This window comes from Mobula birostris, chromosome 3, assembly GCF_030028105.1.
Source record: "Mobula birostris isolate sMobBir1 chromosome 3, sMobBir1.hap1, whole genome shotgun sequence".
NCBI classification, from domain to species: Eukaryota; Metazoa; Chordata; class Chondrichthyes; order Myliobatiformes; family Myliobatidae; genus Mobula; species Mobula birostris.
In genome coordinates this window covers 137,621,418-137,648,750 of record NC_092372.1, presented here as the reverse complement: position 1 = coordinate 137,648,750, position 27,333 = coordinate 137,621,418, and the positions used below count along the sequence as shown (strand labels likewise).

At 38.7% G+C, this 27,333-nt stretch overlaps 1 protein-coding gene across 1 annotated transcript in view; it reads right to left on the bottom strand.

The window, feature by feature from the left end:
• Positions 1–26,649, bottom strand: part of meox2a (mesenchyme homeobox 2a) — a 47,963-nt gene extending 21,314 nt beyond the window's left edge. The window contains exons 1-2 of the mRNA XM_072251976.1: positions 25,685–26,649; positions 22,304–22,476 (exon numbers count right to left, since the gene is read on the bottom strand). Coding sequence (XP_072108077.1) covers positions 22,304–22,476; positions 25,685–26,177 — 666 coding nt within the window. The 5' untranslated portion in view covers positions 26,178–26,649. The remainder of the gene's footprint in view (positions 1–22,303; positions 22,477–25,684) is intronic.
• Positions 26,650–27,333: the final 684 nt, after the last annotated feature.

Sequence of the window (27,333 nt, the reverse complement as noted above, 5' to 3'; positions counted from 1 at the left end):
CTGTTGCCCCAGTTCATTGGGCCCATCAAGATTACCCATTGTATCAATCCGGTCACTTACCACCTCCAACTGCCAGAATCTGTTAAGATCTCACCTACCTTCCACATGTCCTGCCTCAAGCCCATTGTCCATGGGCCACTCAACCCACCTGAGCCAGCACCTCTGGAAACAAGTATGGTGGAAGGTGGTCCATTGTATACGGTGTACTGGTTGATGGATTCACATCGTCGTGGATGGGGAGTGCAGTACCTGGTCGACTAGGAACGGTACAGCCCAGCGGAGAGGTCTTGGGTGCCCACCCTGTTACATCTTGGATCCATCGCTCATTGAGGAGTACCACTGGACCCATCCAGATTGTCCAAGGCTGGCCATGGGGGTTGAGGGTTGGGGGCGGAGGGGTCTTGTCAGGTCTGCACATGCAGGCTCTTCCCAGTCCACGTTCAGTTAACAGGAGTCACTTGCCACTCACCTCTAACTCGCCACCTGCAGCCCATTTAAAACCCAGCTATCATCCACAGTCCTTTTTCACTCATACTAACTAGCCTGCCTCAACCAGCTGGTCCTAGCTTTCAGTTATCCTGTTGCCTGTGGGATTTGTATCTGTTCTCCCTTGTTACATGCCCCTTGAGGCTTGTTATTTTGCAGTTGATTATTAAGGTTATCGCTCACTGCTAAATCATCTCCTCTGCTCTGCATTTGGGCTAACTCTCCTCTAGACTTCCTGACAGTTCTGGGAAAGACCTCAGTGCTTACAAGGCTGTTGCCATTACAATATTATTGAAAGTACTGAATCAAGCAGTGATTGAGTTGAATATTTTAAGTGAGAACTACATAGAGATTTGGGGCAATTCAAGGCCTGTAAATATCCTAAGAAAGATATCGCAGAGTGCTATAATTTACTGATGTAGCTCAGTGTAAACCAGCTACAAAAGATCTCTATTGCATCCCAGGGAACACAGCCATATAATGAGACATTGAACTGAACTGGTAACAACAGGAGAAAGAGACATCAAAAGTCATAGAGGCCTAGCTGGTTCTAAAGACAATCCAGGAAGGAAAAGTTAGAGAAGATGACCTCATTATTTCAAAAAGGACAACAGGAAAGTTTCAGCATATGTAGAAACTCAAAATGGGATGCAAAGCAGCATGAAATACAGTGTAAGAGGCACAAAGATGGAAATCCTGAAGCAGCACAGATTGAGCTTGTGGTCTCTATAAAAGTATGAAGTAACTGTGTATTTGTGGCTACTATGGTCATTGATAATGAGCTTTTGGCTTCTTAAGTTTTAAGTTTAATATTGATGTTTACAAAATGTATCACACTATCTGCCGACTGTAACGGATGGTAATGAGGATAAAGACAATTATGTGAAATTTAAAATGACTGAACAGGATATGAGACTACATGTGCTTGAAGCCTACCTCAAGAAATGATTCACTAAGAAGGCTTCATGCACATCTGGCCTCAAAAAATCTTAAGCCTAAATCCTAAATCCCCTAAATACCTTTTCCTATATAAATTACAATATAGAATGGGGCAAGCGGGAGAGTACATTTTCTGTTTATAAAGAGCAGCCTTCCCGTCCAGTGCACTGATGTTTTGCATCAAACTGAAAGTTACAGCACCTAGTCATCCTTATGTCTCAGTGTCCACCAGTTACAAAAGGTCTCTGTTGCATCCCAGAGAACATAGCCATATAATGGAACATTGGACTGAACTGGCACAGGTAATAATAGTACTAGATGTACTGCACAATTTTATAGATTTCCACTGGCAATATTACCTATCAGGCATACATTAATTCACTAGCATAACTTATTCCATTGCAATGTGATAACACCCTCCACACAATTTTCCAGCCAAAGTGTAGATCATCTGATACAATTTTCACCAATTGTATTAGATACCTGTCTGAACAATGGAGCTATTTCAGTGGCCATCCCCTGCTATCTCAGCTGAGAGGTCTCATCAAAGGCGAGCAATGGCAGAACATGAGCAACAGTCTGATTGCATCTCACCTGATCACTTCCATCCTGATTTTGCATTGACATGTACACTTTCAAATGAAATCAAGAATTAGTGCCAATGTTACTAAGCTGACCACTTGCCATTCATTCCTCTTGATGGACATTGGTAATCTAGTATGTGATTAGAGTCTGTAGAGAGTCTTCATTGTGATGATTGCTGAATCAGCAAAAGTTTACTCTTTAGCACTACACTGGAAGTAATCATTGGGTCAGAGAGAGAGTGAGAGACCAATTAACAGAGCTATACAGCATGGAAAGAGACAACAACCTTTGGCAGCTCATTCCACATAGCTATCATCCTTTGTGTAAAAAAAAAAAGTTGCCCCTCACGCTTCTATTAAACCTTTTATCTCTCAGATTAAACCTGTGCCCTCCAGTTCTTGATTTCTCTAAGCCTAGGAAAAAGATTGAGTGATTTCACCCTATCTACAGTACTGTGCAAAAGTCTTAGCCACCCTAGTGACTTTGGCACAGTACTGCATGATCCTCATGATTTTATACACCTCTCAGTGTCCTACACTCTAACAAATAAAGTTCTAATCTAGCCAACCTCTCCCCATAACTCAGACCCTCAAAACCTGACAACATCCTTGTAAGCCTTCTCTACATCCTTTCCAGTTTAGCAACATGTTTCAAGTGTGGCTTCACCAGCAACCTGTCCAACTGCACCATCAATTCCAAAATACTATACTCAATGTCCTAACTTATGAAGACCAGTGTGCCAACTGCCTTCTTCACCACCCTGTCTACCTGTGACTTCACTTTCAATGAGCCACAGTTGTAACCCAGGATCCCTCTGTTCTACCACACTTTCCAGGGCCCAGCCATCCACTGTGGAAGTCCTACTTGCATTTGACTTTCCAACATGCAAAACCTCGCACTTATCAAATTAAACACCATTTGCATTCCTGATGGGTAATACTATCAGTGGAAATCCATAAAATTGTACATTCCATTCAGTAAACTACACTTATTAATTTAATTACAGCAGTAACTACTTTCCTATGGCAGTTGGAGCTAGTTTTTGGCTGACTCAGATGATATACATGCCTGACTCAGAAGGAATACAATTCAAAACTTTGTTCAGACACTCATACTAGTTTAGAGAGGATAAAAAGTTTGACAGAGGAAGAGGAAGGGATTTACTGGAATGGAGTCTGGTTTGAAAGAATTTAGATATGAAGAGAAGCTGACGATTTTCTCATTTGTATAGAGAAGATTAAGAGCAAGATTGACTGACATTTTCGAACCCACTGAGGCCTATGAGGTTCTTTGCTTTTGACTGCCTTTTTTAACATTTTGGAATCTTACAGCTGTAAAGTGAGTACCTTGTGGGGAATCATCCCCAGGACACGTATGACACATTGAACCCACTGAAACTGCTGCATCCCTGATAGAAGCTGTTACCCCTCAACACTCATGAGCATTAACCTACTGCTCTGAAACTACATCGGCCACAAACCCCACTCCAGCCATCACCACCTCCCACTGAATGCCATTTATCCTTTGACCTATGGTGCCCCCTAGTTACCATAATTTCCCAGCTTCCCACAAACCACTATGACTCCTAGGACCTCATTCCCACTGTCTCCTGACATCATTGAGCCCTGAAGTCCTCTTGATTTCTGCTAATTCTTCACTTTACCACCTGTGAATCCTATACTTGCTGCCCTGATTTTCCCTGCTCCACAACTCTCATCACTCTGTGACACTCATGGCCTCAAACTCCTCCTACACCAGCTTCTGACATTCCCAGTTAAGCTGCTTGACTCCTGATGCCCTGATTCCATTGCTGTCATTCCTAAACACCCAAATTCTGCAGTTCCCAGCTCCATTTACCCCAACTCTCAGGTCTAATAGTTAGGGATGGGCCATGATCTGGGATCATGCTCTATTAAAGATCATGGGTAAGGGCCTGTGGAAGTTTTGGGATGAAAATCATGAGTTTAAAAGAGGCAATTTACTGGCCAATGGGAAAGGAGCCTGGTATCAGTTTATATTATCAGCAAGTGATAAGAAAGAGGGATGGAGCATAGGGAAAGAGAGAGGGATGAAAGAGGAAGAGAAGAGGAAAGGAGCAGCGAAAGGAGAAAAGGAAAGGGTGAGAGAGAAAGAAAGAGACAGAAAAAGAAGTGGATGAACAAGAGAGAGGAGGGGGTAGTGGGTAAAGAGCAAGGTTTGAGAGAGCAGGATTGGGTGAGAAAATGGGAGGATGAATGAGGAAGTTGGGGAAAATGGAAAGAGAGGAAATGCAGAGAGACAGAGAGAGCGGGGAGGAAGGAAAATGGGAGATATCAATGTACAGAAGCAGGTGACAATGCAGAGAAGTCCAAGGCTCCAGATGTCCTTGGTTGAGGGCCCGTCTTTGATTTGCTTCTCAATTTCCAGCCACTCGCTCAGTCAGCGTTCCCTCCAACTCCTCTCTCTCTCTATCTTCTATCTCACTATCTCTCTCTCTCCATCCCCATCAATTGGTTTTCTGATAAGTCACTGTCTGCCCCATGTTCATTCCTGCTTCCCCTGCTCCCTTTGTCTTTCCTTACACGCTCTCTTTATTCTCATTCAAAATCATTTCCTCACTTCTCTCCCCATCCCCACCTTTATCTGAAAGGCAGGGCATTTTTCTTTTGACATTTTTCAAAAGTATTAGTGCCACATTATTCTTGAAAAATGTGACTAAAACCACACTTAAGTCATAATTATTCCTTTGAATTGCTTGGTGTCCATAATTATAATTTTGGAATATAAAAATGGTGATCATATTATGCTACATTGTGCTGCAATGTCATATGAAAATTGCCAATAATTTACATCCAAAAAATGATGTTTCTATTTGTACATTTCATTTAATAAGTTGGTCAAAATGATGTATTTTTCCTTCATAGCTCTGATACTATTTCATGTTGTTATACTACAAAATGTAATTTTGGAGTTACAGCTGAAATTCCTGAGGATTTGGAACATTGCTTAAGGGTCTGAAGGCTCTTTTTGCAATTTGGGCTCAGAAGTAGCTGACCACAAACCCCCACTTTTTCTGTTTCTCTTTCTTTCTCTCTCACCCTTTCCTTTTCTCCTTTCTCTGCTCCTTTCCTCTTCTCTTCCTCTTTCATCCCTCTCTCTTTCCTTATGCTCCATGTATTTGAAAGTTGCTTCATGACTTGGATGACCAATTTGAAATGCTTCAAAATCAAAATCAAATGACTATATTAAATAAACTTAATTGCTTGTGATGCTAAATATTTGTATGAAGGAAGTGCAGACCTCAAGAATTAATCCCTCACCTCTGTTTAAGCATCAACTAAAATGAACGAACAGTTCATTCATCCAATTATAGTTTGTGAGATCATACTTCGCAAATTACTTCTACAGTTACCAATATGACAACTGTCGCTAAATTACTGATAACAAAAAATGGAAATCAGCAGTTGAAATTCATATCAGTCATTTGCCCAAAATGTACATGCTGTATATTGTTGCAGTTGTATATTGCATTTGACTTTCAAAATGTTGTCCCAGATTACAGAGGAAGTCAATTTCAAAAACAGGACACAACATAGAGAGACCACTAAGTCAGTGTGTTTGTGACAAGAAGCTGAGGACAATGTTCTGCCCCACTTTTCAACTGCCTTTACAGTTTCCCTCCCTTTCACTCTCAATCACCAAAACACATTTTCCATACAAATCTTGACAGCCCTGGACCTATATGTTTCTTTGATTTCATTCCTATAAAACCCTCTCCAAGAAAGTCTTGTCTATGCTGTCAGGAACTACCCAATTAACCCTATTCCTACGAAACCGCAGGACAGCCAATTCCCTTTCTGATCCACAGTTTTAACTGATATTATTAGGTTTTCTTCAGGTTTTTCTCAGGTATTCTTCTTATTCCCTTCAATCCATCTTTCATAGTTCACTCTAAACCCTTTAATTACAAGAGTTGCTATCTCCTCTCCAAATACTATTATTTCTCCAAAATGTTATAGCTTCCCAGGTCCTGTGATTTTATGTTTGAACCTCTGCAGAGATTTACTAGATCATTTCAGTAAATTCATTTCACTGAATTATCCCTTTCCAAAAGCATAAATGGTATTGCTTGTGACTGTGATTATGTAAACCTTCCTGACTAATCTGCCGCCTTTAATAAGCATAAGCACGCCATCCTGCTCCAACTGCTCTTCACTGCAGCCAAACTGGATGACTTGGTATCATTTCCTTCTATCTTATCTGTAACAACTTCTCACTGCTGCATCATTGTCCAGGATTAATTCTTAACCTTCCAATACTATTTGTACATCTGGTTGCTCCTCAGCAACCTCACCTACAAACACATTGCTATCTACATGGATATGATCATATGTTCTTACACCTCACCACCATCCTTGACCATTTCAGTGATCCAAATGCATTGAACTGCTTGTCCAAGATCCAGGGCTGGAATTCTTCAATTCCTCCCATAACCTCTGTTCACAAACTGTAAGGCACATTAAGTTCTCTGAGACCATGACAACATAATATTGTCCATTCTTTTATCCCTTCCTCAGTTAGGAATCAGCCTGCAGAGGCCACCACAAGGTTATGAAACAGACTTGCAAAGCAAGGGAATGAGGCCAAAATGAAGTCTCCCAGAGGGGTAGCCTATGTGAGTCAAGAGCCCATAAAATACACTGCATTATTGGTAGCCCAATCAAAGGCATCATTTGAATAGCAACTTGAGCAAAGAGACTTTACACAAACTTTGATGACAATACAGACAGTTTAACCGTATGACAGAGTCAATTCACATAAGCTTCAGAGTAACTGTGTCACACCATGAGACTATTAACAAATGAAAAGCAAAAAGGTCAGCACGAGACGCTGTACTGAAGCAAATTCAGTTGCTTCTGGTACAAAGAATACTGATGCAGTCGGTGAGAAAGTCCAATTTTTGTGTGAGAGCTCAATTTTTACCAGGTACTTATTTTCAGTTTCCATGAATGGTCTGTCAGGGGTCCATGGACCCCTTACTTAATGGTATTGGTCCATGGCATAAAAAACATTGGGAAGCCCTGGTCTAAATCAAGAGTAGACCGAGTGGACTGCTCTATATTGCACAGCAGTGACAGTTCAACTATTCTGCAGATTCTATATGGGATGTCACAGAAGATGTGCATTTACTACTGTCAGCCCAACAGAGTGTAGCCAGATGCAACAGTACACAGCACCAGCCCTTCATCCCACGATGCTGCACACACTTTAACCTACTCTGAGATTAATCTAACCCTTCTCTCCCTCATAGCTCTCTATTTTTTCTTCCATCCTTGTGTCTATCTAAGGGTCTTTTAAATTTCCAAAATGTGCCTGCATCTACCGCCAACTCTGGCAGTGTGTTCCACATACCTACAACTCTCTATGTAAAAACCCTACTTCTGATATCCCCCCTATACTTCCCTCCAAACATCTATGACCCCTTGTATTAACCATTTCCATGCTGGGAATGTGTCCACTCTATCTATGCCTCCTATCATCTTGTACACCTCTATCCTGTCACCTCTCATCCTCCTTCTCTTCAAAGAGATGGTGACAGATAGATTGAAAACAGTCAGTACAGAATTTAGAGTTTTAGAAATGATCAAGAAAGGGAAAGGTGGAGAAGATAGCACTGTGGCTTCAAACGGTGCAGCAGAAAAGAAAGGGGCCAGTGTCTGCAGGGAGGCCAAGGAGTCAGGATGCAAGACAGGGAAAATGTAGGGGCACAAGATCTTTAAAACAAGCATATTAGAATTTGTTTCAACTGAGTTCACAGCATCTAATTAATATATCAAACACAATGTACAACTACTCTAGTAAATGGAAAGAGTTATGATGCCCATCGTTGGTCAGGGTCGACCCTAGATATTGTGTCCCAGCTGTCTACATGATACACAAGCCAAGGCAGTACGATATGGAGAGCAAGCTGTTGCTCATGTAGCAGGCTGCCCCTCCCCACGCAGCTGATGAATCCACAGGAACAGCAGAGACCAATATAATTTGGCACCAACAGTGTTGCAGGAGCTGCTAGTCAGCAATGAACTCAATGTAGGACTGCCTTAAGGACCTGGATTTTTTGATTTTTTCCTCAAGGTTTACTCCCGAAGCTTTCCCCATGTGTGAGTATAGCCGCGAGGCAGCAGCGATTTGAGATCAGAGTTTTCCTTCTTCTAGATTAGCTACCAATCAGGGCTGATGAGCCCCACCTGCTCTAAGTGACTGGGTTTAAGGTGCGAGTAACCCGCACCTGCCCTTTTTACTGTCAGTAGAAGTGGTTTCAATGGGTTTAGTAGCTAAGCCACGCTTGAAGGCCAGAAGCTGAACCTGGTTTGTCAGAGGCTATTTGAGACACATGCCATTCAGAGAATTTAAAAGGCGGTGGGTGCTTATTCCCACTAGCTCCCCCAGCTATAAAAACCAGGAGTTTTAAAATCATAAATTCACATAGTACAGAAACAACACATTTGGCTAATTAAATCTAGTTCAACAATCAAGCATTTGTCTATATTAATCCTACATTAATCCCATTTACTTTTCCCCATATTCCCATCAACTCTTCCAGATTCTACCACTCATCCACACATCAGGGCAAATTACAATAGGCAATTAACCTGCGAACCCACATATCTTCAGGATGTGAGAAGAAATTGGAGCACAGAAATGGAACCAATGCAGTCACAGGGAGGACCCACAAAGATCATGTGTACCGTACCCAAAGTCAAGATTGAACCCAAATTTCTGGCACTGTGAGACAACCAATCTACTAGCTGTACCACTAAAGAATTATGTCATAAACCCCTACCTAAAATTTCATGTGAACAATTTAGTGTATACAGGTGACACCAAGCAGATGATGGCCAAGGATATGTATTGTACAGTACTTACAATTAATTAAACAGTATTGTAACAACAATTACAGACCAGAATGTAAAACCAGATGTGTATAGCCCTAATGTTATCTTTAAACCACTAATAAATGGAGTGGAAATTCTAGAGTTAGTAACAGCTGCTCAGATTGAAGAGTTCAGTGAATAGTCATGATAGAGTGAATTTGCACTAATAAAACAAAGAACCATTTCATTTTATAAACCTACATTGATGGTGTGGGCTTATTACTGTTTTTAGATTAGTAGTGAGGGATTTCCAATGTAGATGTGGCTTAAGGAACAGAATATACCATACTGTATCCCTCTTACATTGTTGTATCAGATGTTGCCATTAGTTGAAAAGCTTCTGCTTTCAACAAATTATGTTCACTTGATTGCTCTGCCGCTCAAAGTAAGCAGCAATATAAAGTGCCTACAGATACCCCAGAGAACATGCATTAAAGGTGAGGGGGTGTAGGTTCAAAGCAATGTGCGGGATAAGATATTATACTCAGAGAGAGGTGGATGCCTGGTAGAGTGAGAGGCAAACACTTTAGAGGCTTTTAAGAGACGTTGAGAAAGACACATGAATATGAGGAAGCTGGAAGGATATGGACATTGTGCAGGTAGGAGGGACTAGTTTTTGTTTTTCTTAATTTATTTTTTAGCTGGTTCAACACAACATTGTGGGCCAAAGGGTCTGTTCCTGTACTGTGCTATTCTATGTTCATTGTTTGAATTTAATGCTATATAAATAAAAGGAGTATTTAGGGAGAGGTTTGACACTATGGAAATCGATGCTTGGATCAGCATTTTGGCTGAGATATAAATTCTTGTGATATTAATTCTCTTCCTGTTTCCTTGTGTGCTTTACCATTAGAGGCTCCTTACCAAAGATGTTTATTAATTGGGTTAGAAATGAAATTCAATTGGAATTTATGCTTTGAAATTCCCAGAGTTTGATTTTTTTTCTCTCACCAGATTTATTCCTGTTTCCCTCCTGATTGCTTACTGAAATACATTTCCTTCTGCAACAATTGGCTTGCATCATTTCCCTAACACTGAGTATCAGTCGGCTGTGGGGCCATCAATCTTCTGTGCTGTGCCCCTGGTGTTTGCACATGTGCATTTCCAGCTGTAGTCACTGGCTAATGACCAGGAATGGAAGCTCAGAATAATTTTCCCATCCCTGACTTTAAAGCACATTATCCGTGGTGGTAGAGTGACCCTCCTGAAGTCCAGCAGAGATCCAACATTGGCAATCATCTCAGTGACTAAATCTGGAAGCCTCGTAGTCTCCATTGGAGTCATATAGTCTTTGGCCCTTAGAAACTGCACTAACTGTCATGTTAGTGACAACTGTCATGGGAGTGTATCTTTCATACACTCTCCCTACAGTGACTGTTCTCCCACTAGCTTCTCCCAGATTCTGCCACTCAACTACACACAAGGGACAATTTACAGTGGCCAACTACTCTACCAGCCCACATATCTTTAGAACGTGGGAGCAAACCAGAACAGTTAGGGGTAACCCACATACTCATAGGGAGAAGTTGCCAACTTCACACAGACAGCATCAGACAGCAGACTGTAACGTGGGTCACAGGAGCTGTGAGACAGCTACACTGCTGTCTGGTGTGTCACCTTAATTGTCTAACTGCATCCTGAACATATTACATAGGGTCGCGGCCCAAAACATCGACTTTTTCATAGATGCTGCCTGACCTGTTGAGCTTCTCCACCATTTTGAGTGCGTGTTGCTTTGGATTTCCAGCATCTGCAGAATCGGTCATGTTTGTAATTTCTAGTTTATCTTTTTAACAGTTGATACTGATATTTTATCAGAATTGAAAAAAGTGAGTACAATAGGCACAAAAAAAGACTGCAGATGATGGAAATCTGGAGCAACACACAAAAAGTGCTGGAGGAGCTTAGCAGCATCTTAGTAGTCGACATTTCAGGCCATGATTCTTCTTCAGGACTGAAAATAAAGAAAACGGAGGCCAGAATAAAAGTGGATTGGAGGGGGATGGGGGGAGGGGGTAGCTAGTGGGTAGCAGCATGGTCAGAGGTGAATCCAAATGAGAGATGAACAGGTGGGGGTGGGGGGAGGTGAAGTGGGAGTGATATGAGCAGCAAGGGTTTGATAGTTGAAAAGGGGAAAGCTTTGAGAAAGTGGAATCTGATAGGAGAGAACAGTGGACTATGGAGTAAAGGAGAGGAGGTGGGTAACCAGTGAAAGAGAGGTGTGCGTGATAGGCAGGTCGTGAGGACGGGGGACGGAAAAGAGAAGGTGCAAGGTATAAGGGAAAACAGATGTGTGGGGGGGGAGGTGGAACATAACAGAGTGGTTACAGGAAATTAGAGAAATTCATGTTGGCACTACTGAAACAATACGTGTGTTTTAAGCTGCAGGGAAAGAAGGCAGGTAGAGGGGATAAAGGGAATATCTGTATTAGAACACAAAGCAAGAAAATTGAAATGACACAACCACAATTGTTACTGTCCAAGAGACAGTGGTGAGTGCTGATCTCTCCAGAAAAGGTGTACCTGAAAGAGATGAAAGAAAAGCAGCAAACAATGCCAGCTGTGTGAGAAGCAAAATATTACAGTAAGAACTTTGTACATTCTCCCCATGAGCGCATGGGTTTGCTCCGGTTTCCTCTCAACAGTCCAAAGAACTACCAGTTGATAGAGTAATTGGCCATTGTAAATTGCCCCATGATTAGGCTATGATTAAATCGGGGAATTGCTGGGTGAGCGGCTCAAAGGGCTTGAAGGGCCTACTCCAGGATGGATCTCAATCAATCAATCAATAAATAAACAAACAAACAATCAAGCAGATGAATTGAATGAATGATTGAATAAATAGAAGTGAAATAAATGAGGATGCTGTGTATACTCATTGTTACAGAAGTTGCCTCACTGTTTCAAGGACAAGGTTTGATCCTGAACTCAGTTGTTGGCTTTGCCAAGTTTACACATTCCCTCCATGACCGTTTGGTTTTCGTGTAAGTGCTCCAGTTTCCTGTGAGGACATGTCTGAGTAGAACTGAATAATGGACTGTTCCATGTCTCCTACAAAGAGAAAGGCATAGCTTGGACCCATGTGAGTTCTCCTGGCCAACAGTTTAATTTAGTGAAACTGAGTGGAGGCAAAGCTCAAGCTGTTCACTGTAAGAAAATGTTCAGTAAGTGAAGGAGAGTGACAGAGGAAGGGAATGTTTGAATGTCACACATTTAGTTATTTCAATTGTCTGTACAACTTTACAGCCAAATTGTAAAATGGGCTCATTTATTATCACATTCAATCCTTACCATACATAGCTTTCTCCCAGTTTTCTGCTAATATTTTTGTCATTTGTGTAAAATATGCCTTTAAAAATACAGTGGGAAAAATGAACTTCTATAAATCAGAAAGTTATAGTCCGAGATCTCTGAAAGAGTATACTCCCTTTGAAATGACAAGTATGTCAGTATAAGGGGAAGCCTTCCTGGGTCTGCACCCAAAAGCATCAGTTAAAATCAGTTGCGTGATCATCAGTAAATTGGGCAGGTCAAGCAGTATTCCTGTAATCCAATGAGCTTCACTTCCGCTCAAATTAAATGAAAGAAAATCCAGGTGATTCCTTTTCAGCCAGCTGTTTTCATTGCTTGGATTTCAGATATCCACTGTTCTTGGGCATAGACTGATGTAATTTTCCCTATCTTAACTCTAAATTAAGAAGCTACTGAGAAGAACTCAAAGATATTAAGGAATCAATGCTTGTATTTCAATGACTTATTCAATTTAAATGGACAATTGTAATGTCAATCTTTAGTGAAGTTTTTTTATTGTTCCCACCATAATCTTGACCATAAAACTTTACAACCATAAGCAAAACCCAAATAACATTACTGACAAAGTCTTTAAATTTGACTGTTAAAATAAAAACCTGCATGCACATCCGAAGGCTGTTAGAGACCTCAAAGTACTATCTGAAGAAGTACCAGAGGGTTTCTCCAAATGTTGTGGTCAACATTCCTCTCCTCACCAGCGTTGCCAAATAAAATGGTCCTGCTGGCTATTTAGTCATTACTCATTGTGCAGCTAGCCGCTGTGTTTACCCAACAACAGGAGTCAATTGATTCAAAAAACATTGATTCACAGTGTGATATATGTTAAGATATTTTCATGGTGTGGATGGCAATTAAATTATTTATTTTGCTTATAAGCAAATATTTTACTCTAAAGTCCATTTCAATCATGGAATGCAGCAAGACCTCCTAAGCGACTTGGGATAGGCCTTAACCCCTTAGTTGCTTAGTTACACCTTTCACTTATTTATTATTCTGTCATGGAATTGAAGTTATATCCCAAGGAAAGAACATAAATGATTACTTTTCCCAAGCCATGCTAATAGTGCAAATATAATTTTTAAGACTGTGCAGAATTTTACACAAAGTGGTATTGTCAATTTAATTCAAACAAATTTAAAAGTGAAGTTGTAAGTTACCTTAGAGATTTTCCCACTTATTTTCCCAGATTGGTACTTTAGTTACTTTAGTACTTTTGTTAATTTTAGTTTTTGCCCCATTTTCATTGCTTGCTCATTTTATAGGATTGCTGTGATCGACTTTTTATCTGATATGTTTAATACAAATTCAGCTAGGTATTTTAAAGTGACTAAAGGATAGTTTATGAAGCAATGAGGACATTATTCAGCTTCACAAGTATTTCCATTTACAAGCAAAGGGTCAGGAAGAATGAATAAAATGAACAGCCTTATCTATTCAAAAAAATTGAGAAGGAAATCTGTAAAAAAAAATCAATGAAAGCAAGTATTAAGTAGTGGTGATTTAAACATTTATGTTATCATTCCCAAAATTATTTCACCTGAATACAGATGCTTTTTTCCAGGGGTATTAAATATTTAATTATTTCTGCACATTTTAAAAGAGATGACTTGCCTGAATGCTCGGGAAAAAAACATTTTATGTTTTTTTTTAAACTTTACCAATTTAAATCCTAATGAACTCCTGGTAAATTTAAATGTTACAGCCTTTCATTCTGTGGGATAAACTGTAAAGTCCTCTCAAAATATCTTCTGCCAGCAATATATCGGTTTTACCTTTTTGTATCTAGTATTGAATCTTCCGACCGAACAACTGGTCATTGTTAGTTTTATTTGAGTTTGATTCTCAGTGCATTAAAGAACTTGGCATTTTAAAAGACGTGAAATGAATATCACATTGGAGATTCAGTATAAAGAGGAAGGAAACATCTTCAGGAAAATTCCAAAATTCCAATGCTAGCATCACCATCTGTTCTTCTGATTTACTGCACAGAAGAAGACTACCATTCTTACAATGTGGAGCCTTCAGAATGTAATTTTTTTCACAAATTTAGATGATTTAAAAAAAAACACTCTACTTTGAAAGTTTCTTTTCAAGAATCCCCCTTATTTCCCAGCATTATTGCTTTCTTATGATCTTAAGTGAGATGGGACCATGCAGTTAATTTTGCCGAATTTCAAAAACATATATGTCAATCTCACCTATAGAGATGTATGAAGTAGATCAGGAAGTGAGTATTAGGAATTCCTAGATTTATGCCATCAAATAATAAGCAGAAACTAATCACAGTTAGGCAATGTATAGTCAGTCAAGTATTAAGGATATCTAACTGAAGGCTCTATGTTGCAAAACCAATGGATTATTTATACTTTGCAATTATGCAATAGAAGGATTTCTTTTTCAGTAAATATGCAAAAGAATAATTATGTTTTCAATCTTCTAACTGGCACAAAAACTTAAAAATAATCCTTTTTATTATCTTCTGATTACCTGTTCAGTTCCAAATAAATCCATTCTATTTTGGGAAGTACATTGTATTTGGCTTCTTCAATCACACAAGATAAAGACAATGACGTGAAGGCAGAGCTGGTTATTGCTTTATTATTTGGCACTGAAGGTGTCAGACAACTCACGCTTCGGTTTCTATCCCTCACTGAGCAATTTCAGCTATTAAAATAGTGACCCTGCTTTCAAAAACCTTGTGTGTGACCTTATATTCAAGATATATATCTGAAATATATATCCAATAACATACCTGATCAGACAGAGGTCACCGGACAGAGGTCTTAACAGACATCTGTAATATCTCTATCCACTGACCCTGCAGGCAGTCACCATCATTCTAATGCCCAAGAGAGCAACAGTAACTGACATAAACAATTACCTCCCAGTAGCAGTGACTTCAACAATCATGAAGTGCTTTGAGTGGCTGGTAACGGATCATATAAGATCCTACCTTCCAGCTACAATGGATCTTTCCAGTTCGTCTACCATTCAGTCAGTCCACTGATGATATCATAGCCTCAGCCCTCCACTCTGTCCTGTCCCACCTAGAAAGCAATGCTTTATACGCCAGGATGTTGTTCATCGACTTCAGCTTGGCATTTAAGGTGATCATGCCGCAGAGACTGGTTAGTAACTATCGTCATTGGAACTCAACAGCCCTCTGTAACTGGATCTTGGACTTCTTGACAGAGAGACCCCAGTCAGTCTGAGTTGGCAGCAACATCTCAAGCTCCATCATGCAGTGCTCCATCACTGTGTGCTCAGCCCACTACTGTTCACATTGCTGACTCGTGACTGCACTGTCAGATCCAACTCAAACCACCCACTCTCTCACGGTGGTGTCTGAAAAGAGGATGCTGTCCAAGTTGCATGCCATCTTGGACAATGTCTCCCATCCACTACATAATGGACTGGTTGGGCACAGGAGTACATTCAGCCAGAGATTCATTCCACCAAGATGCAACACAGAGCATCATAGGAAGTCATTCCTGCCTGTGGCCATCAAACTTTACAACTCCTCCCTTGGAGCGTCAGACACCCTGAGCCAATAGACTAGTCCTGGACTTATTTCATAATTTACTAGCATAATTTACATATTACTATTTAACTATTTATGGTTTTATTACTATTTATTATTTATGGTGCAACTGTAACAAAAACCAATTTCCCCCGGGATCAATAAAGTATGACTATGACTATCATCAAGTTCACTGATGATACCTCTGTAATTGGTCTCATCAGCAACAATGATGAGTCAGCATACAGAGAGGAGAGGTAGAGGGGCTTGTCAAATGGTGTGAGAACAATAACCTGAGTCTCAAGGTGGACAAAACAAAACAGATGACTGTGGACTTGAGGAAGGCACAGGTCGACCACTCTCCATTGCACATCAATGGCTCTGCCATAGAGGGAGTGAAGAGCACAAAATTCCTTGGTGTGCACATAGCGGACAATCTAACTTTCTCACTAGTCAAGAAGGCACAGCGGCATTTACACTTTCTGAGGAGACTGAGGCGTGAAAGTCTCCCTGGCCCCATTCTAACAACTTTCTATGGAAGTACCATCAGAAGAGTCCTATCTGTCCGCATCATTGTGTGGTGTGGAAGCTGCAAGGCACCGGACCTCAAGACCCTACAGAAGATAAATAAAAACCACCGAGAGGATCATTGGGGTCTCCCTCCCCATTATTTGTGACATTTACCAGAAGTATTGCAGATGAAGGACCTAAAGCATTATTGAGGATCCCCACAATCTCTTTGACCCATTACTATCAGGAAGGAGGTACAGAAGCATCAGAACTATAACTGCCAGACTGGGTAACAGCCTCTTCCCTAAGACTGTGAGACTAATGAATACCCTGCCACCACTGAGGTCCCATCATTAGGACAGCAAACTGTTTACTGTCTACTGTACTGTTTACTGTTTACCTCTGCTTCACACTGCATTCATTTTGAATTATATTTTATTAACATATTTATGGTAATATTTTGGTTTATGTGCTGTGTGTGATTTTTGTTCTGTGGGTACTCCATGGTCTGGAGAACTGGTGTTCCGTTTGATTGTACATACATACAGTCAGATGACAATTAGCCTGAAATTGAACTTGAATTTGATATATTCCTTAATATAGTCATTAGCTTTATTAGACAAAGACATGAATAGTTCACTTACCTGTAAAAAAATAAACGAGTGCCTGCGTGAGCATGTACCTGTGTTTGATTCTGTGTGTGTCTGTGTGTTTGTTTATGCGTGCGTGCGTGTGTGTACATAGATTTATGTTTTAAATAGAAACAAATCTATGCTAGTGTGACTCTGTGTGTGTGTGTGTGTGTGTCTGTGTACATAGATTTATGTTTTAAATAGAAACAAATCTATGCTAGTGTGACTGTGTGTGTGCACGTGTGTGTGTATGTGGGTGTGTGTGGGTGCGTAAGTGGGTGTGGGTGTATGTGTGCGTGTGGGTGTGTGGGTGTATGTGGGTGTGATATTGTCAAAAAGGTGTGAAGCTGATAGATGGTTGCTGAATCGGAGTGGTCATAGATGAAAACATCTGCAACGTGCTTTATTAATCTCGGTCATCTCTGAAGATCCAGCACTTTGGTGGAAACCTGCTGATGGAGCAGCATTGTAAAAATACACCCTGTCGGACGAGGATATGGGTTGGTCAGATTCCAATACCCATTGAGCATTCTCAATATTGAACCATTATGTCAACACGAGATCACTCCAGCCTTCAAGCTTGATCTGCCATTTATTAAAATCACAATTGCAATTCAATTCTACATGCCCATCTACCTGCAGTAGTCTTTCACCAAAAATCAATCTGCCTCTGCCTGAAAAAAAATATTATGAGACTCTTTTTCCACTGCACTTTGAAGAAGAGCTCCAAAGATGAAATCACAAGAGATTGCAGATGCTGTTGTTGTTGTTGCAGAGTCAAAAGACTGGTCCTCTGAATAAAGGATTTCACCTCATCACGTAAATGGTCAACCTTTGTTTTTAATCAGTGAAACTAGTCCAAGTTCTCCCACAGGAGAACACATTCTTTTCACATCAATTCTGCCATTCAGGAGCTCATATGTTTCAATAAAGTCCCTTCTCCTGCTTCTAGATATCAACAGATGCAAGAATAATCTGGTCAACCTTTCCTCATCCACTCTACTTACATAGCCTCCACTTTTACTTCATCAATCAAGACATTTAGTCTAGAATTGTGAGCATTTATTTGTAATGTTTATTTCAAAATCAGATTGGACTTAATAATATTAAACAAGTTTACTTAGGACAAGACGAATAGATTTGTGTATCTTTTGAGAAGGTTATATATTATTCAGTTTCTTTAATTATAGTATTAATTTCTCAGGTTTGTTATCTAATAAATATTCAATATTTTAATTCTAAAAGGTATGGTTGTATTCTCTCAGCACAAGCTGCCAACACTTGCAGCTCCTAGACACAAATTAAAGAATTAGGTATATGTTCTAACCTGTGGAGAGTGGTTTCTGTAGAAAAAAATATCTGGGACAGATCATTGGTGATGTAAGTATGCTAACATCGAAAGAAAAGGATGAAACAATAGCACAAGTAGTCGAGCTGCTGCCTCACACCTTCAGTAATGTGCGTTCGGTCCTGACCTCCAGTGCCGATCATATAGAATTTTTTACTTCTTCCTGTGATTGTGTGAGTTTCACCCAGATACTCTGATTTCCTCCCAGATTCCAAAGTCACCCTGATTAATAGACCAATTGGCCTCTGGAAGCTTTGGGGAGAGCTTATAGGAATGTGGGCAGAATAAATGAATGGGATTAGTATTAAATTAATGTAAATAAGTGTTTGATGGTTGGTACAGATTCACTGGAGCTTCAGGCTATTTCTATGCTGTATTACTCAGTGTCTCGAAATAATATTTATCTTGAGAACATCGCAAAAGAATTGAATCGGATCTTGAGATGCCAAATAGTCACAATGCCAGAATTAATGCTGAGCATTAGAAAACTGCTTTTTATAGTGGGATAACCTGAAGTTACTATTTATTTTAAAGTATAGTTTACTATTCTTCATTAATATTGATAAAGCATGATGATAAGGTGTGATTTTGGGGTAAAACTTAAACAGCCTCAGCGAAAAATTAAAAAATAAAGAACACTATTCTTAATTTCTTATGATCCATGGCATTTCTCATTTCAGCTTTCAATACCTTACATTGATTTTTTTTGCTACACCTATATTTTAAAATGATTTCAAGAAACAGAAATCTATAACCTTTGTATATAAATGACAAAGTAACAGTAATGACAAGCATTGTAATAGCCTGACAAAATTAATTAATAATCAAAGATATTGTGCAATCATTTGTGTTATAACTTAATGTTTGATATTGCGCAAACTGAAATCACAGGTTGTAGTGAAATATTGTTTTAACCACTGTTTTCTGCTCTATAAAATACTGCAGGCTTTGCGCAATGCTTGAAACACACCGCTTGCTTAGCTGCTCAGTTAAAATTCCAGGTGGCATTGACACCTAAAGTCTTTTCAACAGGCTCCTGATTTGTACAGAAAACCATTAAGGTCAGAATGTTTCCAGTAAAAACTGGTGATTAATCATGAAGCTATTCCTGAGTTACACTACCTTTGTTCTTGACAACATCCAGGAAAAATGCAAACAAAATATGAATGATTATATTTAATTTGAACTCCAATTAGATTCAAGATACTTCCAAGATGAAATGACTTAATGGGGTAGATGATGAAATCATTACACATTCGTAAGCCTGATTTGAAGAGAGCCAAGCTATGAGTTTGTTCAGAAGGTCTGTCCAACCAGCTAAATAAAGCTGTAACTACCCCATTTCCATGAAATATTCAGGAAATATAATAATTATCTGTGCATTTGTTGGAATTGTGTGAAAATAATTTGTGTGTAGAAGGCAACATTGACGATGGACTGTGGAGTTTATGTGTTGCCTTTTGAGGTGTAGAACTGCCACTTTGTCAGATAAATGGCGTGAAGATCCACTTTATTTTTGAGGTAGAAAGCAGCATTTAAATTACCTTCATTTACTACATGCCAAATACTATGAGGGGTTATATTACTAGCTCTACTTTTATTCATTTGTGTAACTTTCTAAAGATAATGCTATTTTTTAACTGCTCTCACTGCAATTCTGTAAAATGTAAGGTGTTATGAGATTTTGATGGCAAACTAAATAATTCACTATTTTTAACCCTAGATTATGTTTAAATTATGTTTTGGGGATGACCTATGTTGTAAAAGCAAAGCAGAGTAATTTCATTACTATTTCAGCAATACAATAGAAATCATTCAAGGATTAAAATGAGTCTCAACAGTACACGTGTGAATCATTTTTGTACTTTAAATTTCAAAAGAATACAATCCTTTTAAATTGCTTAAATGTTATTTACTTCAAGAGAAAAATATTATTATTTCTCTAAAAGTTATCAAAACAGGTTACATTGCATTACCATCAATAAATGGTGTGACTTTTGAGATATATTCATATATAATGCTCTATTATTTTAATTTTATTATAATTTTCATTTAATCCTAAATATACAGACTACCAGATGTATTTTAAAGTATTGATGCATGTTGTAGAAAAAACTACGAAAATTGGTATAAAACTTTGGACCAAAATATCACAGGAAGTCATTATTTAGTTAATGAAATAGAAAATGTTGGAAATGTGCAGCAAGTTAGTCAGAAGATTGGAATGTGAAACAAGGGTTAACATTTCAGCTTGATCTTTCAATAGAACTGATGAAATCTGTTATGAGATTATGTTAACAAAACGCATTCACTTTGAGCATTTGAAAAAAATTGATATGACACTGTGCATTTATATTAGTACACTATAGGTACCCTGAGTTGTCTTCAGACTTTCTTTTTAAGAAACTATAAGAGATCCAGTGATGTACTTTTTAAAAAATTTAGCCATCACCGCTGTGTTTCTTATTCAATATTTTAACCCCGCCCCATATGTCACTTTGTCAAAATAAACTTCTAAAAATCTATTTGAATACGCAATACTTCCCTATATGTTGCAGCCAAAGAGTTAAAACTTTTGAGCAGTTATACTAGAATGATTTCTAGCCTCTCATTCCTTTACAACAGTAATTTAGCTGAAAGTGTGTGAGCTTGATTTAAGAGGTGACAAAGATCAAGGAGTAGTACTTAAGTATATTTCATGGTTTATGTATAGCTAGAGGAGTTGTGAGTAATAATGATAATTTTAATAGGGATTTTGTTATATTCATGAATATTTACTTTTTATTAAATAATTACTTTTCTATTATGAATGAGTAACTGTAGGAATTTGATGACAGACTAAATTAAAATCTGCAAAACTTCTTTTTTTTTACTTTATTCAGTGCTTTTTACTTACCAGCAATTTATAATTTGCACTCTATTCATACGTGTACCACATTCATTACCACTTCACAACACAATCAAGGAAACTACGGATGTATAAACAGTGGGGTGTTAATTTCTAAGATCAAACTTTATAGCAAATAATGTTCACCTCCTGCTCAGAGTCTTGTGCGGGCTACAAATTGGGAAATTCACCTCAGGCTGGCATAAGTATATTCTTAATCCTAATCTCTTGTAAAATTAGGAGCTCAATATCTGGCACAGTCATATCTCATTGCAAATAAACTAATGGGTGTGCATGATATGATGGGGATGTGGCTTTCATTCCAATATCTGAGAGAAGTTTCATCCAAGTGATTTTTTAATTACACGTCTAAGTAAGTACAATAGTAGAATAAATACTTCGCTTTAATTTTTTTAAGGAAATTATTGCCTTAATGAATGGAAGAAGAAAATCAACAAGTCATATATTTACCATGTGAAGTGGCAAAAAAGTAATGTTTTCTGACAAAAACTACATTATTTCAACACAGATTATAGCCTCCTATTCCACATGTTTATAATAGGGAAAAAAATTCTAATAACTTTACAGAGAAATAATATTCCTTTAAAATCACCTGATCCCTTTCCTGCCACAATCTGACTGGATAATTATATTTAACCCTCTATTTTTTTTTAAACAGACACATCAAATTAAGGAGAAGTTAAACTAAAATAACACATAGAACTTTGTATAATTAAAATATAAAAAGAACCAAAAATGGAGCCATGGATGGAGATGATGAAAAAGTAACTGAACAGGGGCTAAAATTAGAGCAAAAATTTACAGAAAATGATTACTTAGAGAAAATTGACACATTGCTACCTAATGCAACCGCTCTCTCCGATCATAACTGTAGACCAGAATAGCTTGATGCACATCAGTCTAGAACTGGCTTGCCTTGTTTGATTTCAGTACAATATGGCACGTTAAGAGAAATGAGTCCGTAAACTTGAGACCTAGGTTGACATTTCTGCCACATATTAAAACTCTGGTCATATAATTTCAGTAAAGGTTAATTGATTGTTACACTTATCATTTATCTTTGTCAGTCCATGCTGGAATTCAGAAAAATATGCATTTTTCTGCCTCTGTTGAATTCCTGAAAATATTTGAAATCAATAGGTATCTTACCTGTCTCTCAGTGAGGTCCAAATTTACTGCTATCTCATATCTTCGCAGTCTAGTCAGATAATTGTGATGAGCAAACTCAGCTTCCAATTCTCTAATCTGTTCTTTGGTAAAGGCTGTTCTTTCTTTCCTTGGTTTGCTGTTCACCTCTCCCTTGTAACTGCTGTCTTGCGTCTCTATAACCAGGACAATAAGAAGTACAATTTAAATTCCTGATATTCACTTCAGCAACAAACCTAAACTTACTTTTAAAAAGACCCTGCCTTATTAAAATGCCTTAAACAATCCTTAGGATATTCCAGCAATGTTAAAGCTAATGGTGTTATTTTGATGCATATCAAAGATTGTGTTGTAGGAAATATGACAGCCCAATTGTGTGTGTAAATGTGTTGTAAACAGCAAAATGAAAATGTCTAAGTAATTACTTTATTGGTGATGTAAGTGAGAGATAAACGTTGTCCAATTATCATGAAGAACTTCCTCACCTTTGTCCAAGATAAGTCTTTTGTCCTGTGTTTAACAGCTGTATGAAATGCAGATGTGACTTCATTTCGGAAGTACTAGTATCTGGCCCCCAACATTTCTTGAGTATTATACTGTAATATATTGTAACTAAATATATATGCGCCAGTATTTCAACACTAAAAATGGATAATCAATGTTGATTGTATAAAATGCCAAAACATCTTGCGAGAACCTTTTTAAAACAGTGCCGTAACCAAGTATACATATGAAGTATTTGGTGCTGATTGTTCATAATTGCTCTTTACTTGTGATTTTTTCACTTACAACATGTATTGCCATTTGACTTGAAAGTTATTGCCAAGAAAAGTACTTCATTTCACTATAATTACTACTCAATGCTGCTGGCACATCGACAAATTAATGAAGAAATGCTCTATGAATTAAAATACATATCTCAGCAGATCTCTTGGATTAAGAAATCTGCAAATCTGTATGGGCTTCCAGCGCAGTACCAGAATTACCAGAGGGAGACATTGGTAAGTCATTGCAAGACTTTGACAAAGTAATTCTTACCTGGCAACCAAAGTCACATTTACCACAAATAGATATAAAATCACATCTTTTCAAACTAAATCAATCTTTTCAAATTATATCAAAATTATTCTTCATAATATTTTAATAAAAATTATATCCTCAATGAACCTATTTGCATGCTGTATGTTTGTAATGCAAATTGAATGGTTTATTTTAGGATCAATAACCTTTTTAGCACATTCCTCTGAAATATCATATTAATTTTTCAAAATATATATTGATTATTTAACATGTCACAAAAGAATTATAATAATCCAGATAATCTACTTTTCTTATTACCTTTATTTAATCGAACAATTAATTAGAAACGTAGGATCATGGATATGCGGCACAGAAATTAACCCTCATCGCCCATGGCCAAGGCAGACATTGATGCATTCATTGACTGCTTCCAAAACAGACAACAAAAACAAAATAGGACATCACAAATTTCCAGATATCTTTGAGATAAAAAGTTCTTGCTAAAAGGAATATGGATATTTAAGCTTTAAAATAAACTTCTTGTATTTAGTATTGTGTGTTGTTACATTCGCTAGTAAACGTACTATCAACATCGCATTAAAGTTATAACCTGATTTATAAACTAAAGTTTATTTAAATAATATAATTAATGAAAACTAATTTTAGTTTGAGAATATGCAAACGAAACTTGGACACGATCTTAATGACTTGCCGTTTTGCATTTAGTGACTGCCTTACACTACATTGAATTATTCTGCAGAATTTCGCAAATTATTTACATCTTCTCGGTCTCTTAAGGTTTTGATTCTATTTACTTAGCACTGAGTGGACATCAGGAAGGCGATCTCCAAGAGACTGAGGTAATTACTGAGACAAGAGCAGCTTCTCCACGTCTCCCTCCGACTGAAAACCTGCATCTTTGTTTACATCGCGAAAGGAATACAAATAATCCGAGGAGCAAAATGGAGCCGACGGCAGGTGTAAAAACACTCCATAAAGCCCGCGCCTTTGCAACTTCAACTTTCAGTCTTTGTAGTGAAACTGAAAAGGACTTTTATATTTCCTGCCTATGCTCTATTTCTGTAAGATTCGGTGATGAATGTGGGAATCGGAGGAAATGTAGCTCATTAACCGACGATAGATTTATGTTACTAAGTAAATCTCAGTAAATTTTGGCATAAACCTTCAGGAGAATTGTTTCTATGAAGAGGATATATTGCGTTCCGCGTGTTCCGTCTCCTTTGATCTAGCACTTCCAGTTACATTTTAAAATAATCATTTTTACTTTTTCCCAGTTAAGGCTATAAAAGACATAGCAATCTTCTCCAATAGAAAGTAAAAAGGAGGGGTGTCTATTATATATTTAAAATATTTTATTTGCTTTTAGTGAAACTCGAGTACTTTAGTGTAAAAAAGTCTACTCCTGATATCCATGATTCCTTATTTAAAGCTTGATTGGGTATCCAGCGAAGTGACCATTTCGGTTATAAATATTACTACCTATTAACTATTAAACTTTTTCACTAGGATTGTCTACATCGGTTAGAATTGATGAAGATGATGAAACCAAGAAAAACTGCACCTTGTAACGCCCGGAAACGAAACTGTAGGAACGTACATAGAGGTTATCGAACAGAATCAGGGCACGAATTAAAATGGAACGTTCAAGAAGTTATTATTTCTAAAGGTATATTCGCGTAAATTTATTGCAAATTGGAGTTCACTGTGTTAAAATGAAGCAATGTTGATGTGAATAAAATCTCGAGTACCAAACCCTGCATTTCGGTGTATATGAAACTGATTGTACTCAAATTGGTTCAGTTTCAAATGCACAAGTACCGATAGCTTGGATTTTAATTTCACTTGATTCGGAAAGTGACACCGTGGTTGAATCGCGGAATTAATTTAAAAATCCCTTCGCAGCTTACTTCGGTTCAATGCCTGAGATTCAGCAGTCTCACTCGCTGAAAGTGCCTTCTCGCCGCTCTGCAAGTAACCTATACAGTGCAATACTTAACGCTGTATTTGTTTGTCGGACTAATTGTGTTAATTCGCAGTTAAAACGCTGCTTCATTTGCAACAGAACTCTTCTGCGAAGAGAGAATCTAGTAGTAATCACATTTTGCAAATTAACCCAAAACTAATCTCCGAGAAAACAAAATCAAATTTTGGATTTGATAATGACCATTAGTGGATGGGACCAATCCGATGAATCAGTATTTGCACGATCTTATTCCAAACAAAGGATCAATTGACTCTGAAGAATCTGTAGATGTTTGATCAGAAATAGACGGATTGCACGGTGCATCGATAGTTGCGGGTTTGACCCGTTGTCCCATGTCCCCGATTTGCTGGCTTCCTTACCTGAGCCATCGCTTTTCCTCTTCGGGTTCCTTTTCTCCGATTCCACAGGGGTGTCCGGCGGCCTCACGTAATCCCCAGGAACACTGGATGCCACGTTGGGGTTGTTGGCAGTCAAGCTGGGGTTGCAGTCCACCAAGTTTGGAGGATTCGACCCTAGATCGGGGGGGCCCGACTCCGGTTGGACACAGAGAGCGTGCCTGGCCAGGGGAGGGGGCGAGGAGATCTGGGGGATGTGCCAGGTAGCTTGGGCAGCTGATTGCTGTTGCTGCTGTTGGTGACCTCGGTGGTGATGATGTAGGTGATGATGATGACGCTGAGCTGTAAACATGTTTTCTTCATTAGGAAATCCAGCTATGATACAAGAAGAAGACAGGTCTGGAAAAGCCACATGGTCTGATCTTCCGTTAAGAGCTAGTGGAGATTGAGAGAAGTGGTGCAGACTCTGGGCTGGGGTATGTGAGCTGCGCAGGCAGCTAAATATTGTATGATCCATGGTAGCAGGGTTTCAAATTCCAAAAGGCTGGAATTATATCCAAAGCACCTTCGATTTCAAAGTAAACAGCTTCCAAAAATGCAAGGGTCTTTAAAAGCGATCTGGATCAATCGCTCTTTAACAGCCGGTGATCTCAGAGTAAACGCACACACGCACATACACACACACATACATACACACACACACACACACACACACATATATATACACACATATATACACATACACACACACCACACACACACACACACACACATACACACACACACACACACACACACACACACACACACACACACACACACACAAACACACCCACACACACACACACACCAGCTAACCCTGAATCTCGGATGACAAGTGAAGCCAATCGCACGTTGTCCCAGGAGCTAGTTTAAGGGGGAAATCGTGGAAGATATATAAATAGCTGGTAACGTGAGAGGGGGGCTGGATCTTAGGCGAGGTCTTAACCACATGTGAAGCTACCTCCAAAAAAAAATCAGCCCTATAAATCATGGCAATTAACGACCGGAAATTCGCAGGCGCAGAGAAACAACTTTTCTCAAAGTTAAGGGGAAGCTTTCCTTTTTTTTGCATCGCGATAGATTGTTTTGATTTGCTGCTGGTGAATTTAAAACTCGGTGTGTTTGCAGTTAACGGTTGAGGTGGAAGAGGAGGCGGGCTGTTTTATTTCCAAAAAATTTCTTGGCACCTCCAGGGTTTCAGATATCCAGAACGTTTGTACCTCGGGGGATGGAGGGAGGGGGAGGAGGGGGGTTCGGAGAAACCTGTGGCTGTCAATCAGAGTCTCAGGAACTGGCGAGAGTTTGAATTCTGACTGCAGCTTTTACACCGGGGTCTTCAAGTAAAGCGGCAGGGAATGAGAGAACGGCGTGTGCGTGTGTGTATATATGTGTGAAAGAGAGAGGGGGGAGGGCGTGCCCTGACATAATTCCCCATAAAGCAGACAGAAAATTACAACTTCAGAAGATAGGATAAAATCTGAACCGATGAATTATGAACTAATTTTAATATCGTACATTACGAAAATCTGAATTCCCAATCCAAAACTTTTTTTAATTCGGCAACTCTGTCGTAACTTTATTTTGTTATTTGCATAGTTTTAATTGAATTTAAATTTAATTTTAAATCTAAG